The sequence below is a fragment of the Oncorhynchus kisutch genome, linkage group LG17 (genome assembly GCF_002021735.2).
Source record: "Oncorhynchus kisutch isolate 150728-3 linkage group LG17, Okis_V2, whole genome shotgun sequence".
Classification (NCBI taxonomy): domain Eukaryota; kingdom Metazoa; phylum Chordata; class Actinopteri; order Salmoniformes; family Salmonidae; genus Oncorhynchus; species Oncorhynchus kisutch.
This window is the reverse complement of record NC_034190.2, coordinates 23,504,838-23,521,659: the sequence shown is the minus strand read 5'-3', so window position 1 is coordinate 23,521,659 and position 16,822 is coordinate 23,504,838. Positions and strand designations below refer to the sequence as shown.

The 16,822-nt window shown below is 47.4% G+C and overlaps 1 protein-coding gene across 1 annotated transcript in view; it reads right to left on the bottom strand.

Moving 5' to 3' along the window:
- Positions 1-16,591, bottom strand: part of LOC109907362 (thrombospondin type-1 domain-containing protein 7A) — a 173,478-nt gene extending 156,887 nt beyond the window's left edge. The window contains exon 1 of the mRNA XM_020505287.2: positions 16,126-16,591. Within this exon, the coding sequence (XP_020360876.1) occupies positions 16,126-16,282 (157 nt within the window). The 5' untranslated portion in view covers positions 16,283-16,591. The remainder of the gene's footprint in view (positions 1-16,125) is intronic.
- Between the last annotated feature and the right edge of the window lie 231 nt (positions 16,592-16,822).

Genomic DNA, 16,822 nt, shown 5'->3' with positions numbered 1-16,822 from the left:
ACCACCATAATGCATGACAATAATACATAGTGTTCACTTATCTAGCTTCTCCTTCTTTGCAAGAAACCAGCTCTGCGGTACTAAACAAACAATATGCAGTATAATACAGTAACCTGTATACCACCAAGGTTAAAGGTTCCTATACATGATACCTACACTAAAGGAGACACAAGATGAGGAGGAAGTTATGATATTGACTGTAGGTGATAAATAACTGTCTAGTATTTCCTCCCTCCCTCCCTCCCTCCCTCCCTCCCTCCCTCCCTCCCTCCCTCCCTCCCTCCCTCCCTCCCTCCCTCCCTCCCTCCCTCCCTCCCTCCCTCCCTCCCTCCCTCCCTCCCTCCCTCCCTCCCTTCCTTCCTTCCTTCCTTCCTTCCTTCCTTCCTTCCTTCCCTCCCTCCTCTGTCTGTCACTCTTTCTCTCTACCATCCTCAGATACGAGACCATCAGACACTGAGAGCTCAAGCAGTGTTCCCTACAGTCATGAGCTGATGAGCCAGGAAGTAGTGTGTGGTGGGTTGTGGTAATGGTGCCTCATGGGTAGAGGGGGATGATTGGGGAGTTTTCTTTCGGGACCACTGTTCAGTGGCTGCCATAACTATGATGAATCGACCTGTTCCTGTAACTCACCAAAACCCATGAAAAACGACAAGAATGGATGCCCTCCTGTTCCCCAAAGTTTGTCTTTCACTTTAAATCTCCTTTCATCTGGTGTGAAGGATCTTTCTCATACCGTCTGGATAATGGAAACACCTGTAGGGGGGCTGGGTGACAAGGAAGAATAGGGTTGAGAGAGAACTTTCTTTATAGATAATGGTAGGAAGTGAATGGGTACATGTTCTTCTATTGAGGAAATCCTCTGTAGCAGTGGAGCATGTCTAAGCCATGGCTCAATGTGATCACATACACAGTAAGAATACTATTCCAAGAACATTTGTCTGAAAATCAACAGGCCTGGATACTATGTGGAAGAAAAATATATGAATGGTGCACTCTGGCTCTAGGTCATGTGCGTGTGGGTGAAAGCTAGAACAGATTGTGAATGTGAAGTGCCTGTGATAAGGTTGTGTCAGTGTGTGAGTGTGTAGCTCCCACACATCCACAGAAAGGTGTGAGTTTTCCCACATAAAATAAAATAAGACATAAATGTTCTGACTGCCTGCTGCACATTTCCTTGTTCTGATTTCTTCCTCTCTACCTCCATAATCAAATCAGCAAACACTTCACACTTTTCCTTTCTCTGCATAGCAACAAGGATCCCACAGGGATCATATAGCCCTACACAGGAAAATGGATGCTCTCACTGTAGAGGTATCTGCCAAGTGCCATACACACTGTATACGTTATAAGACTTGCTCAATCGGCATAAAGCATATTCATTATGTAGTGAAAACAATATTATGTACTGAAAACAATATTCTAGCCTACAGTAGGTGTCGGCTTGATGCTAATTGGCGGCCTTAGCAAAGAGCTGGAGCTTATTCAGGAAGGTGTAACATCGCAGGGTATACATACAGTGGGGCAAAAAAGTATTTAGTCAGCCACCAATTGTGCAAGTTCTCCCACTTAAAAAGATGAGAGAGGCCTGTCATTTTCATCATAGGTACACTTCAACTATGACAGACAAAATGAGAAAAAAAATCCAGAAAATCATATTGTAGGATTTTTAATGAATTTTTTTGCAAATTATGGTGGAAAATAAGTATTTGGTCAATAACAAAAGTTTATCTCAATACTTTGTTATATACCCTTTGTTGGCAATGATAGAGGTCAAACGTTTTCTGTAAGTCTTCACAAGATTTTCACACACTGTTGCTGGTATTTTGGCCCATTCCTCCATGCAGATCTCATCTAGAGCAGTGATGTTTTGGGGCTGTTGCTGGTCAACACGGACTTTCAACTCCCTCCAAAGATTTTCTATGGGGAGATCTGGAGGCTGGCTAGGCCACTCCAGGACCTTGAAATGCTTCTTACGAAGCCACTCCTTCGTTGCCCGGGCGGTGTGTTTGGGATCATTGTCATGCTGAAAGACCCAGCCACATTTCATCTTCAATGCCCTTGCTGATGGAAGGTTTTCACTCAAAATCTCACAGTACATGGCCCCATTCATTCTTTCCTTTACACGGATCAGTCGTCCTGGTCCCTTTGCAGAAAAACAGCCCCAAAGCATGATGTTTCCAGTAGGTATGGTGTTCTTTGGATGCAACTCAGCATTCTTTGTCCTCCAAACACGACGAGTTGAGTTTTTACCAAAAAGTTATATTTTGGTTTCATCTGACCATATGACATTCTCCCAATCTTCTTCTGGATCATCCAAATGCTCTCTAGCAAACTTCAGATGGGCCTGGACATGTACTGGCTTAAGCAGGGGGACACGTCTGGCACTACAGGATTTGAGTCCCTGGAGGCGTAGTGTGTTACTGATGGTAGGCTTTGTTAATTTAGTCCCAGCTCTCTGCAGGTCATTCACTAGGTCCCCCCGTGTGGTTCTGGGATTTTTGCTCACCGTTCTTGTGATCATTTTGACCCCACGGGGTGAGATCTTGCGTGGAGCCCCAGATCGAGGGAGATTATCAGTGGTCTTGTATGTCTTCCATTTCCTAATAATTGCTCCCACAGTTGATTTCTTCAAACCAAGCTGCTTACCTATTGCAGATTCAGTCTTCCCAGCCTGGTGCAGGTTTACAATTTTGTTTCTGGTGTCCTTTGACAGCTCTTTGGTCTTGGCCATAGTGGAGTTTGGAGTGTGACTGTTTGAGGGTGTGGACAGGTGTCTTTTATACTGATAACAATTTCAAACAGGTGCCATTAATACAGGTAACGAGTGGAGGACAGAGGAGCCTTACAGGTCTGTGAGAGCCAGAAATCTTGCTTGTTTGTAGGTGACCAAATACTTATTTTCCACCATAATTTGCAAATAAATTCATTAAAAATCCTACAATGTGATTTTCTGGATTTTTTCCCCTCATTTTGTCTGTCATAGTTGAAGTGTACCTGTGATGAAAATAACAGGCCTCTCATCTTTTTAAGTGGGAGAACTTGCACAATTGGTGGCTGACTAAATACTTTTTTGCCCCACTGTACATAAATAAATCATGTCACAGACAACAGGTGTTAGCCCTATACAGCTAATTTCTCTCTGTGACATTCTGTATGTTTCACCACACTGAACACGCTCCGGTATCAGTGGTTCAAAGTAGGAAGTACGGCAGCTGTCAAAGGACGTAGATCTGTCCAACTCCATATTCTGGAACACACTTTGGGAACAAAATGGGTCAACTGAACTCCGTATAAGAAAATCAATTGGTGGAAGAGAATAGACGCCGCCAATCATACCACCAAAACTTAAAGAATCAAGGTCACTGAAAAAGACAGCCAAACAGGCCACAATCATACTACTACTACTGCACACACATGCACACACATGCACACACTCGCACACACCCGCACATTCCCTGGGAGCTCTTGACAGTGATCTGGATGGGTCTGCTGGTCTCCTGCCAAGTCCATGTGGCTTAAGTAAGCTCTACTAACTACCTTGCTGACCCCATTCACACCTGCTGCTGAACAGTAAACAGATAGGATAGACAACAGAAAGCTTGTAATGGGATAGACAACATTTAGACATCAGCGATGTGTTTTGACATGTTCTTTGTTCTTTTATTGTTAAGTTAGTTCAAGGGCTCAAAGGTAGACAATGTCTTCCACTGTACAAAAAGCCATTCATCTTATAGTCCAGGCACAGTCAATAGAACCATCTACTTTCAATAGACAGGATGAAATACTTCGAACCAGAGACGGGATCACGATCTCAATTAGCTAATGTCATCGAACGCGATAGGATGGGGAGATTTACAGAGACATTTAGGAAGTGTGTGTGTGTGTGTGTGTGTGTGTGTGTGTGTGTGTGTGTGTGTGTGTGTGTGTGTGTGTGTGTGTGTGTGTGTGTGTGTGTGTGTGTGTGTGTGTGTGTGTGTGTGTGTGTGTGTGTGTGTGTGTGTGCGTGAATCATATTTTACTAATGCACTGAGGACCTCGGTTTAACCTCTCAGGTAACGTATAAAGAACATTCCTTGTCCTTCCTCTCAGACCTCTGAGGCGTTGGGTGTATCATTTATTAAAGGGGAAGTTTGTCTCTTTGACCATGATCCAAATTTCCCACCACTTCCACTACCAGCCATGTTGTGACTTGGAGGACTTCCTTAGGGATTTGCAAAGTTGGAGGTGTCTGGCACCTGGGCTGTATTTCCAGAGAGAAATGAATAATGTAGTAATAAGTGGCTTAGAATGTGTTTAAGGGGGTTTGTGGGATGTTTGCTGACACAGTGGAAACCAGTGTGGATGATGATATAAACACAGGACAGACTGTTTACCTCCTGTCAGTTCCTCATGCCGTATGTACCTATCCCTCTCTCTGTCTCTCAATCAATATATCTATCTATATCTCTCAATCTATCCCTCTCACCCTCTGTCTTCCTCTTCCTCTGCAAGTTGCTCTCTATTTCTCCCTCTCTGTTATTCATCCTGCTGCATAGCCCTGACTGCCAGAGGTGGGCCTATTGCTTGTGTCAGCTTCTCTGCTATTTCTATCACACAACACACACACTCCTCTGGCCAAGAAACGATCTACTGTGTGTATGTGTGTGTGTGTGTGTGTGTGTGTGTGTGTGTGTGTGTGTGTGTATATGTGTGTGTGTGTGCATGTGTGTGGATGTGTGTGTAGGTGTGCTAATGCTGGTACTACAGAGCTACCACAGGCAGTTCTGCAGTATCCTCTCCATCTACTGTAGCAGACTCTTCCTGCCACCCATCTACCCTCTGAAGATGACTCATTCATTACAGACATCCTTTCCTCTCCTCTCAGCCCAGCGTATGCGCCATGCGTGTATGTAGCACAGGGAAGAGATAAGATGCATTAGAGAGCAGTGGGTTTGTGTACATAACTACAGGGCTCAGCTCTATGATCATACGTCAAAGCAGGGTTCACCCAAAGGTGAGCGCTTATCAGCTAGCTAGCCTCTGAGAGTACAGTACTAAGAGAGGAGTGAGCGCTAGCTAGCCTGTCAAATCTACCTAGACTGTGAGATCAGAACTCAGAGACAGGGGTGCTAGTTAGCTACCTATAGCTAGCCTTTAGAGAACAGAGAGAGGAGCGCTACCTAGCTAGCTAGCCTCTGAGAGGTGAACATGGTGAGCGGAGGTGGGTTGCTCAGGTGTTGGTTTATGGCAGTTTCCCTAGCTAAGCTCAGTGATGAGAGGAATCGGCTAACCAGCCCCTGGAGGGAACGTGAGCCGTCAGGACCGAACTGATTTGTCCCAGGAACATTTAGGAAGGAAGAGGGATGGTTCCTACAGTACTAAGCATGGTAAGCGTGTTAGCAGTGGACCACAGATGTACAGTAGGACAACAGTCACGGCTGTCCTGTCCAACACGCAGACACACAGGCCTATTTGGAAGGAGCCCATTAATAGTCAACATATTGTCTGTTTTACAGTTTGTTAGCTTATTCAGAAGTAGCGTACACACAGTGTAGGGTACTAAATATGTCACAGGGAACATAAATAAACTGTGACATACACTCATGTTTATTTTTATTTTAAAAAATTTAACCAGGTAGGCTAGTTGAGAAAAAGTTCTCATTTACAACTGTGACCTGGCCAAGGTAAAGCAAAGCAGTGCGACACAAACAACAACACAGGGTTACACATGGAATAAACAAACATACCGTCAATAACGCAATAGAAATAAAGAAAGTCTATATACAGTGTGTGCAAATGAGGTGAGGAGGTAAGGCCATAGTAGTGAAGTAATTACAATTTAGCATATTAACACTGGAGTGATAAATGAGCAGATGATGATGTGCAAGTAGAAATACTGGTGTGCAAAAGAGCAGAAAAGCAAATTAAAACAATATGGGGATAAGGTAGGTAGATTGGATGGGCTATTTACAGATGGACTATGTACAGCTGCAGCGATCGCTTAGCTGCTCAGATAGCTGATGTCTAAAGTTAGTGAGGGAAATATAAGTCTCCAGCTTCAGTGATTTTTGCAATTCGTTCCAGTCAATGGCAGCAGAGAACTGGAAGGAAAGGCGGCCAAAGGAGGTTATGACTTTGGGGATGATCAGTGAGATATTCCTGCTGGAGTGCGTACTACGGGTGGGTGTTGTTATCGTGACCAGAGAGCTGAGATAAGGCGGAGCCTTACCTAACATAGAGTTATAGATGACCTGGAGCCAGTGGGTTTGGTGACGAATATGTAGCGAGGGCCAGCCGACTAGAGCATACAGGTCGCAGTGGTGGGTGGTATAAGGGGCTTTGGTAACAAAACGGATGGCACTGTGATAGACTGCATCCAGTTTGCTGAGTAGAGAATTGGAAGCTATTTTGTAGATGACATCGCTGAAGTCAATGATCGGTAGGATAGTCAGCTTTACTAGGGTAAGTTTGGCGGCGTGAGTGAAGGAGGCTTTGTTGCGAAATAGAAAGCATTTTTTATATATACAGAGAAAAGAGTCGGCCCAAGAATTGAACCCTGTGGTACCCCCATAGAGACTGCCAGAGGTCCAGACAACAGGCCCTCCGATTTGACACACTGAACTCTATCTGAGAAGTAGTTGGTGAACCAGGCGAGGCAGTCATATGAGAAACCAAGGCTATTGAGTCTGCAGATAAGAATATGGTGATTGACAGAGTCGAAAGCCTTAGCCAGGTCGATGAAGACGGCTGCGCAGTACCGTCTTTTATCGATGGCGGTTATGATGTCGTTTAGTACCTTGAGCATGGCTGAGGTGCACCTGTGACCAGCTCTGAAACTGGATTGCCCAGCGGAGAAGATACGGTGGGATTCAAAATGGTCAGTGGTCTGTTCGTTAACTTGGCTTTCAAAGACTTCAGAGAGGCAGGGCAGGATGGATATAGATCTATAACAGTTTGGGTCTAGAGTGTCACCCCCTTTGAAGATGGGGATGACCGCAGCAGCTTTCCAATCTTTAGGGATCTCGGACGATACGAAAGAGAGGTTGCAACAACGGCGGCAACAACAATGTTGTTTATTGCTTTTTGTTATTAGAGTGCTTACAACAGTGTGCAGGCATTTCTCTTTCCCTTCAATGTGTTCATTTGCATGTCTTCATCCCCGAGACCCCACCTCTATAATTGCTACAGCTTGTAATTTCCTAGCTCCCATTGCAGGCTGACAGAGACTGTGCTATGGGCGACTGATGTGCTTGTCGGGTTAAACTGGCCCTGGCCCAGCCCCCTGTCACACACACACACTGCAGCCACAGCCAGCAGTAACAGCAGGATCAAACCAACTCTACTACTGTTATTACTCAGCCTCCCCCTGTCTAGAGTCTGTAGGTGGACTGGTGACAGCTCCACACACACAACAACCCCAACGTCTAGTACGCACACACACCAACATGGAGTAATGAGGCACCACACTGCACACTGGGATTGGAAAGGATGGAGCGGATGTGTGTGTGTGTTAGGTTCGTGCATGCATGGCTGCAAGTGTGTCTTTGAATATCTCTCTCTCTCTATAGGCCTATGTGTGTGTGTTAGAGAGAAAACTAGAAATACCAAAAGAAAGAGAGAGACAGACAGACTGAAATGGATAAGGAGACAGGAGGTGGGTGTAAGTCGAATCTCACTGTCACACTGTCTTTCTCCTTCTGTCTACTGGTGTGAATATTCAAAACGACTGATTAGGAATTCTTCCTCGGTTGTCAGGAGAGAAAGAGAAATTAAAGCCTGCTAACCGCAACGCCAGAGGAGCAGATGGCTACACTTAGAAAGCAGAAGGACGCTCAGCTTTGAAAGAGAGAGAGAACGAGTGACAGAGACAGAAACAAACTGAGACAGAGGAAAGGGGAGACCAAGACAAAAGCTGTTGAGTTTAGAGGAGGGTCTGAATGCCAAATTGTCTGTGTCCATGTGTGTGTGCGTGCTGTGTGTCCCTCCTCCACCTGGGGCGAGCAGCCATGCTGCAACTGAGCAGCTGGGCCCTCTTCTGCTAAACCCGCAAAAAGACTAGCAGCAATTTGGCACTTGATGAATCCTAGGGAGAACACAAGTGAGGGTCTGTGCCCTAAATGACAACCTATTCCCTATATAGTGTATTAAAAGTAGTGCACTACATAGGGAAGATGGTGCCATTGGGGACGCATTCATTTCCCCCTCCATCTACGCCCTGATAGCATAATGCTCCTCCAGCTCTTCTGCACAATACAATATGATGTTTGAGTGTAATTGTGAAGAACAAACGGCCTTTAATCATTTGTGAACGTCCATTTGTTTTCTTTTGAGAGATGCGACCTTCCCGTAACTCTTCGGCTGCTTGGTACACAATGGTACACAAGGACGGGTCGAGAGCAAAGGGTATCTCTTCAACAGGCTTTCTGTAGACCTGTAATTATACATGCACTCATGCACGATCACACTCACACAAACACACACACGGTGCACGAACAGACTACTAACAAAGTGGAATAGCTTGAATTAATTACTTGACACTTGGCCTGTAGAGCCCACAGCATCCCGGCCCCCCTTTCTTAGTGATGCCCTCACAAGACCGCTCCTAGCTCAGAGGTCAGGGGTCAGGCCTCAGAGAGAGGACTGTGTGTGTGTGTGTGTGTGTGTGTGTGTGTGTGTGTGTGTGTGTGTGTGTGTGTGTGTGTGTGTGTGTGTGTGTGTGTGTGTGTGTGCGTGAGGGGATGGGGATAGCCACTATATGCAGTTGTTCTATTGGGGGAGGAGGAGGAGGAGGAGGAGGAGGAGGAGGAGGAGGAGGAGGCGGAGGGGAAGAGGAGGAGGAGGTAGAAGAGGAGGAGAAGGAGGAACAAAGGACAGAGGTAAAGGGCCTTCTATTGTGTTTCTCTGTGGACAGAAGACAGTAAAGCATCTGTCACAGAAGCCTTAGCCCTGCCACACTGGGGACAATAGAATGACCAACTGTCCATCTCTGAGGATGAAGTGGTGATGGCCTGTGGGTGCGGTTGTGGGCAGAAGCTGTGTAGGATTCAATAGAACAGCCTCCATTTACTACAGTCTGTCTAAAGCCCCAAAGAGGAGCAAACAGCTAGGGAACTACCCTGTCAATTAATACCGGGGCTATATCCCAATTATCTCTTCTTTCTCCTTAAATGTTCACTCTTCACTTCCCTTCATGGATTTGACAAGAATTGACCTGTATGGAAACTCCCTCTAGCCCATGAAAACATCAATTCATGCTTTTACATTTGTGGGAGTTGTGAACGAGTGCACACTTCAGGAAGAAGGAGAGATTGTTGGGACGCACCCCAGGCATGTGCAAAACAGGAGGTGGGAAGTAATGTCCCAAAAGCAGGGTCATAACAATGAAATTATAGACCCCAAAGGGCTAAGACAAACATGGAACACAAGGCAAGAAAGACACACTGTACGGCTGACTAATATAACATATGCTAAGCACCTGCAGTGAGAGTGTTTGTTTCATATTGGTGTCAAATTGTCTGCCTCTGCAGCTTGGTTGCACTAATTAGATGGAATAAATTCTCAAAATCTCTCATGGAATTCACACAGTCATTGGGAGTTTTCCTTCTCTTTTGATGTCTCCCCACGGGAACGCCAGGAATACTGCACTCAGGAGAAACTCCCTCATCCCCCGTTCCCCCCATCCTTTCCTTTAACATATCATCCACATGAATATCTTCCGCCTCTGGGAAATATGGGAATTCTATCCTCTTCCCAACACATCTCTCCTCCATGCCGTCTAACAACAGTATATCCGTAGGTCTGCAGCACAGAGATACTGTACATCTATATCTTGTCACTGAGAGAAAAATCTATGAGGAATATGACTAGATTCCCATCCTTTTTTTATTACGAATTAGGTTTGGTCCAGATACGCCTCCATAGTCTAAAGTCACCATCTAACCTCTGTTCTTAGCTAGCTCCCCAAACTGACAGCTAGATAGTGATACACACACAAACCCACACGGCCAGACAGATGTGCTGAGGTTGGAGAAAACGGTGTTGTTGTGTTGTACGTGAGGGGCAGAACAGGTCAGCAGGCAGACCCTGGAGACCTCATCAACATGCCACATTAACGCAGATCTCTCAACAACCTCAAAAAGAATAACACACTGTCGACTGCTACTCTACAGCAGACGGCCAATATAAAAACATCCCCCATAGAAATCCATCGCATTTCTGAATGCTGCCACATCCATCCACACAAGCAAGCAAAACTAGCATCATATACAGACTGTTGACATACTGTGAAGGGACAGAACTCTCCAAACAATAGCACATGGTACACTGATATAATTCTGGCCAATATGAAAAACATGCTGTGCATTTCAGCATTGTAACACAATGAATTAAAAAGGTAGTGAAGGCCAGCATGAAAAATCTCCTACCGAGAAATGCATTTTGGTATTTTGACACATCCATCCAGACAAGCATTCTAAACTAGCATGCCGTTGTATGGTGCTAGTTTGTTAATAGACATGGTTGGTATTGAGATAGGTCCACCACCAAGCTGTTCCCTCCCTCACTAACTTCCTTTTGCTGTCTGTCCTGTATGCCTTTAACAAGCATGGTGGAGAGGGTGAAGGGCCTTTAACAAACATGGTGGAGAGGGTGAAGGGCCTTTAACAAGCATGGTGGAGAGGGTGAAGGGCCTTTAACAAGCATGGTGGAGAGGGTGAAGGGCCTTTAACAAGCATGGTGGAGAGGGTGAAGGGCCTTTAACAAGCATGGTGGAGAGGGTGAAGGGCCTTTAACAAGCATGGTGGAGAGGGTGAAGGGCCTTTAACAAGCATGGTGGAGAGGGTGAAGGGCCTTTATCAAGCATGGTGGAGAGGGTGAAGGGCCTTTAACAAGCATGGTGGAGAGGGTGAAGGGCCTTTAACAAGCATGGTGGAGAGGGTGAAGGGCCTTTAACAAGCATGGTGGAGAGGGTGAAGGGCCTTTAACAAGCATGGTGGAGAGGGTGAAGGAGAGAGGCAAAAGATAGAGAGAAAAGGAAATAGGCAGAAAGAGAGAAAAGAGAGAATGGAGGGAAAAGAAAGCGAGAGGGGGACAATGGCATGGGATTTCCGCAGGCCAGTGGGAAACAGCAAACAAAAAGGTCATGAGTCAAAAATAAACATGTGGCTCAGATATATCAACTGGTGGCATGATTAAGAGAAAGCTATTTTTAAAGTCTGTGCCTCCCCTTCGGTTGTGCCGTGGCGGAGATATTTGTGGGCTATACTCGGCCTTGTCTCAGGATGGTAAGTTGGTGGTTGAAGATATCCTTCTAGTGGTGTGGGGGCTGTGCTTTGGCAAAGTGGGGGGGGTTATATCCTTCCTGTTTGGCCCTGTCCGGGGGTATCATCGGATGGGGCCACAGCGTCTCCTGACCCCTCCTGTCTCAGCCTCCAATATTTATGCTGCAGTAGTTTATGTGTTTTGAGGGTCTAGGGTCAGTTTGCTATATCTGGAGTACTTCTCCTGTCTTATCCGAAGTCCTGTGTGAATTTAAGTATGCTCTCTCTAATTCTCTCTTTCTCTCTTTCGCTCAGAGGACCTGAGCCCTAGGACCATGCCTCAGGACTACCTGGCATGATGACTCCTTGCTGTCCCCAGTCTACCTGGCCGTGCTGCTGCTCCAGTTTCAACTGTACTGCCTGCGGCTATGGAATCCTGACCTGTTCACCGGACGTGCTACCTGTCCCAGACCTGCTGTTTTCAACTCTCTAGAGACAGTAGGAGTGGTAGAGATACTCTTACATGTTGACCAGACCGGACACTTCGCGTGCGCGAGCGTCGCAAAATAAATGTAGAAATGCATGTTTTTCAATATTGCACCCACAACCCTTGCGTACGCCAACGAGCGTCGATGACGCCAAGGGCTAAAATAGAACTCATTCCTATTTCTGACGCAGATCGCTCTGAAAGTCCTGCCTCTCCCATCTCCTCATTGGTTTATAGAAGCAGGTACCCACGTGCCATCTCCTCATTGGTTATACCCACGTGGGTGACTGAAATACGGACTGTTTTGCCGGTAGTCGTGGTAATACAATGAAAGTTTAGATGCGATCACCATATAAGTTAAATGATGAAAAGGCCTGGAAGGAGGAGAGATGACTAGAAACGATTCGGTTAGCCGTTTTATGTGTGGATTAATTTGTTTGAGTAGAGGTCCTTGTGCATTTCAGGTAAAATAACAACTCAATGTTTATATCCCAGGACAAATTAGCTAGCAACAGCAAGCTAGCTAAATCGGACAAATTAACGTTAGCTAGCAAGTGCAAGCTAACTAGCTAAATTGCCATACATGTTTAATGATTTTCGACCCGTCCCCAAATTAATGTCATTGGTTCAGAGTTTGTTTTGGTATTTTAACCTGAGTGTCGTGATCGCGTTTGGAGTGGGGGGGGGGAATAAATGTATGCACGATAGCGCACGATGGCGCACGCGATCAGCCGGTTTGGGTTCTGTGTTAATGATCGGCTATGAAAAGCCAACTTGTAAGGCAGATTTCCTCCTCTTCATCTGAAGAGTTCACCATAGTTCTAGTGCGCCTCTTTAAAGTGGTGACCCTCGCCACCGACCTTGGACTGGGGACCCTAGACATGGGTCCCGAATGGACGGGGGATTCCGGCAGCGCCGGACAGGCGGGAGACTCCGGCAGCTCCGGAGTGAAGGGTGGCTCTGGCAGCTCCTGGCTGGCTGGCGGCTCTGGCAGCTCCTGGCTGGCTGGCGGCTCTGGCAGGTCCAGGCTGACTGATGGCTCTGGCAGGTCCTGGCTGACTGACGGCTCTGGCAGCTCCTGGCTGACTGACGGCTCTGGCAGCTCCTGGCTGACTGACGGCTCAGGACAGACTGGTGGCTCTAGCAGCTCAGGACAGACTGGTGGCTCTAGCAGCTCAGGACAGCCTGGTGGCTCTAGCAGCTCAGGACAGACTGGTGGCTCTAGCAGCTCTGGACAGACGGAAGACTCTAACAGCTCTGGACAGACGGGGACTCTAGCAGCTCTGGACAGACGGGAGACTCTGGCAGCGCTGGAGAGGAGGAAGGCTCTGGCAACGCTGGACAGGCGGGAGACCCTGTAGGCAGAAGACGGAGAGACACTAGCAGCTCAGGACAGATGGGAGACTCTAGCAGCTCAGGACAGACAGGAGACTCTGGCAACTCAGGACAGGAGGAAGGCTCTGGCAGCACTGAAGAGGAGGTAGCACCTGTAAGCAGAAGATGGAGAGACAGCCGGGTGCGGGGGGCTGCCACCGGAGGGCTGGTGCGTGGAGGTGGCACTGGCACTGGATAGACCGGACCGTGCAGGCTCACTGGAGCTCTTGAGCACCGAGCCTGCCCAACCTTACTTGGTTGAATGCTCCCCGTATCCCCACCAGTGCGGCGAGGTGGAATAGGCCGCACTGGGCTGTGCTGGTGAACCGGGGACCCCATGCGTAAGGCTGGTGCCATGTACGCCAGCCCAAGGAGACGCACTGGAGACCAGATGCGTAGAGCCGGCTTCATGGCACCTGGCTCCACAGCATAACACGGTGCCTGCCCGGTCCCTCTCGCTCTCCGGTAAGCACGGGAAGTTGGCGCAGGTCTCCTACCTGGCTTCGCCACACTCCCCGTGTGCCCCTCCCCAAGAAATGTTTGGGGCTGACTCTTGGGCTTCCAACCGTGCCGCCGTGCTGACTCCTCATACCAGCGCCTCTGCCTTCACTGCCTCCAGCTCTGCTTTGGGGCGGCAATATTCCTCTTCCTCTCCCGTCTAGAATTTCCTCCCAAGTCCATGAGTCCTGTATCTTCGGCCGCTGTTTCTGCTGCCCATTACCACGCCGCTTGGTCCTCTGTTGGTGGGTGTTTCTGTAACGGCAGATTTCCTCCTCTTCGTCTGAAGAGGAGGTGTAGCAGGGATCAGACCAAAACGCAGCGTGGTAAGTGTCCATATCGTTTATTATAAAACATAAACTGAACACTAAGAACTACAAAACAGTAAATGTGAACATGAACGAAAACCAAACCGAAACAGTCCCGCGTGGTGACAAACAGAGACACGGAAACAAACACCCACAAACCAACAGTGAAACCCAGGCTACCTAAGTATGATTCTCTATCAGAGACAACTAACAACACCTGCCTCTGATTGAGAACCATACGAGGCCGAAACAGAAACCTAAACATAGTAACACAAAACATAGACTGCCCATCCCAACTCACGCCCTGACCATACTAAATAAAGACAAAACAAAGGAAAATTAAGGTCAGAACGTGACAAACTGACATTTACTCCTGAGGTGCTGACTTGCTGCACCCTCGACAACTACTGTGATTATTATTATTTGGCCATGCTGGTCATTTATGAACATTTGAACATCTTGGCCATGTTCAGTTATAATCTCCACCCGGCACAGCCAGAAGAGGACTGGCCACCCTCATAGCCTGGTTCCTCTCTAGGTTTCTTCCTAGGTTTTGGCCTTTCTATGGAGTTTTTCCTAGCCACCGTGCTTCTACACCTGCATTGCTTGCTGTTTGGGGTTTTAGGCTGGGTTTCTGTACAGCACTTTGAGATATCAGCTGATGTACGAAGGGCCTTATAAATAAATAAATTGATTACTTTCAGTAATGATCCCATACCATGTGGAGTCTCACTATACTGCAATGAGAGAGAGAGAGAGAGAGAGAGAGAGATGTCCTGGTGAGACAGCAGTGTAATACGACATTGATCTTTCCCAGTGTGTCCCAAAGACCCATCCTGTTCCACAGGGTCAGCATCCATCCATCCATCCACCCCCTTCCCCAATCACCCTCTTATCCCACCCTTCCCCTTCTCTCCTTCCCCCTTCTCTGCCCTCTTCCAATCCACAATCATCCCCTCCCCATCCCCTGTTACTCCCCCTTCTCTCCCCCTTAACCAACCCTTCACTCCCCCTTTACCCATTTCTCCCTATTGTCTCCCTCCTCTCCCCCTCACTCATTAGCCCATGCATGAGTATTGCACCCCTCTCTGGCCATGTGCTGACATCTAATGTTGAGTGTGTTTTCAACTTCATGGTGAGAGAATAGCACTGCCCAAAACAGCATGGACAACGCCTCTGCGCTGTATGCTGTAACACTAGAGATACCTTACACGTTATAACACAGAGACAGAAAATTATGCAACTGCAATTATACAACTGCTCATAATCATATGTAGCCTAATAAAAAATGTATGGACATGTATTGGTCATTCTAATGTGCAGCTCACTTGTTTATAACATGCAGGTTCACAGTTCACACACATGTTCAAAAGGGACCCTATATGCACACAGCTACAGCTACAGGCTGCACCACCACACCGGTACAGCAACTCATCAACTGCACGTGTCAGAATGCAACAAATGTGTCCAATAGTGGTTTGTAGCGGTTGGAGCAGTACCAGCTTCCACTGTGAGCCGAGTGAATGGGGGTGAATGGGAAAACGCACAGAGCACAGCCCCACAACCTCTAGTCCTCCCCACAGGAACAGCCAGAGCAGGCTAGGGATTCACCTCAGGGACTCTGCAGTAAATATGTTCACACACTACGACCCTCTGACATATGCAGCCTTCTCTACTTCCTTACTTTCCTGCAAACAGCATGGTGTGAAATCCAGCTCAAGGGAGAACTTGTGTTTCTTGTCATTCTAAAAACATGCATCAATTCTCCTCAAAAGCTCTTGAGTCAATGGTCAGAGTCGAAACTATATTCCCCAAAGCAGTAATTGAAAGCAACAAGAAAACATAGGCTACAAAAATACAAATCTTTGTGCATGACTTTTGACCAGGGCTATTTGGGACGATGGAATAGGCACAGGTACCAGCAGTACAGTTGAAGAGGACAGATCCCTGTAAGGAAAACTTTAGTCAACGATAAACAATCTCTGCCCTCAACAACATCAACATACATCTTCAAATCTGTATTTCATATAGAGATTCTAGTCTACCACTCAGGTGTGTGTGTGTGCGTGTGTGTGAGAGAGAGAGGGAGAGAAAGAGAGAGAGAGAGAAGTCTGCTGCACTGTACATATAGTAACAGAGGATGATATCTTTCTTGGCACTCCCTCTATTTTCAGAATGGTGACCGAATTAATGATTAGCCCAGCAGTTGTAGCAGCCGTACCTGTTTGCCAGACGTAGACAGTTGGTTTGGCGTCTGCTGCAGTTTGTGCCTCCGTGGCTCCAGAGATCCAGAAGAGGACCAGCGCTAGCCCCCAGAGAGAGGGGAGTGACCCTCTCCACACACCCAGTGTCCCCTTCACTCCGCCGGGCAACCCCATGGCCTTCGCAGTGGGACCACGGTGATAGTATCCACACAACGAAAGAAAAACGAATGGAAAAAGAGTGGAGAAGGCAACACACACGGAGACACACTGAGGGAGCGCTCAGACACAGTGGAGGAGAAGTGTACTCTGCTCCCTGCTCCGTCCCTCCTCTAAGAAGAAGTAATCCTGGGCGAATGAATGGTTCTCCTCTCCTCCCCTCTTTCTCTCTCTATGTGGTGACTAGGCCAGCGAGGTGGAAACAGGGAACAATAGACCTCTAAGCCGAGGCTGTTGGTATTGCTTCGTCCTGCGTGTGCCGGGCTGATGCAGCACCGCCCTCTCTCTCCCTTCTTGTCTCTCTCTCTTGCGCGCTCTATCGCTCGCTCGCTCGCTCACTACCCTCCCTCTCGCTCTGTGGCTCTCTCACTCTCCCTCCCTCTCTTGGTCTTGATCATACTCTCTCACACTTGCCCTCCCTCTCTCACTCTCCCTCCCTCTCTTATTTTTTGAGCTGGTGCTCCACACTCCCATCAATGGAGACATGCAGTTGGACAG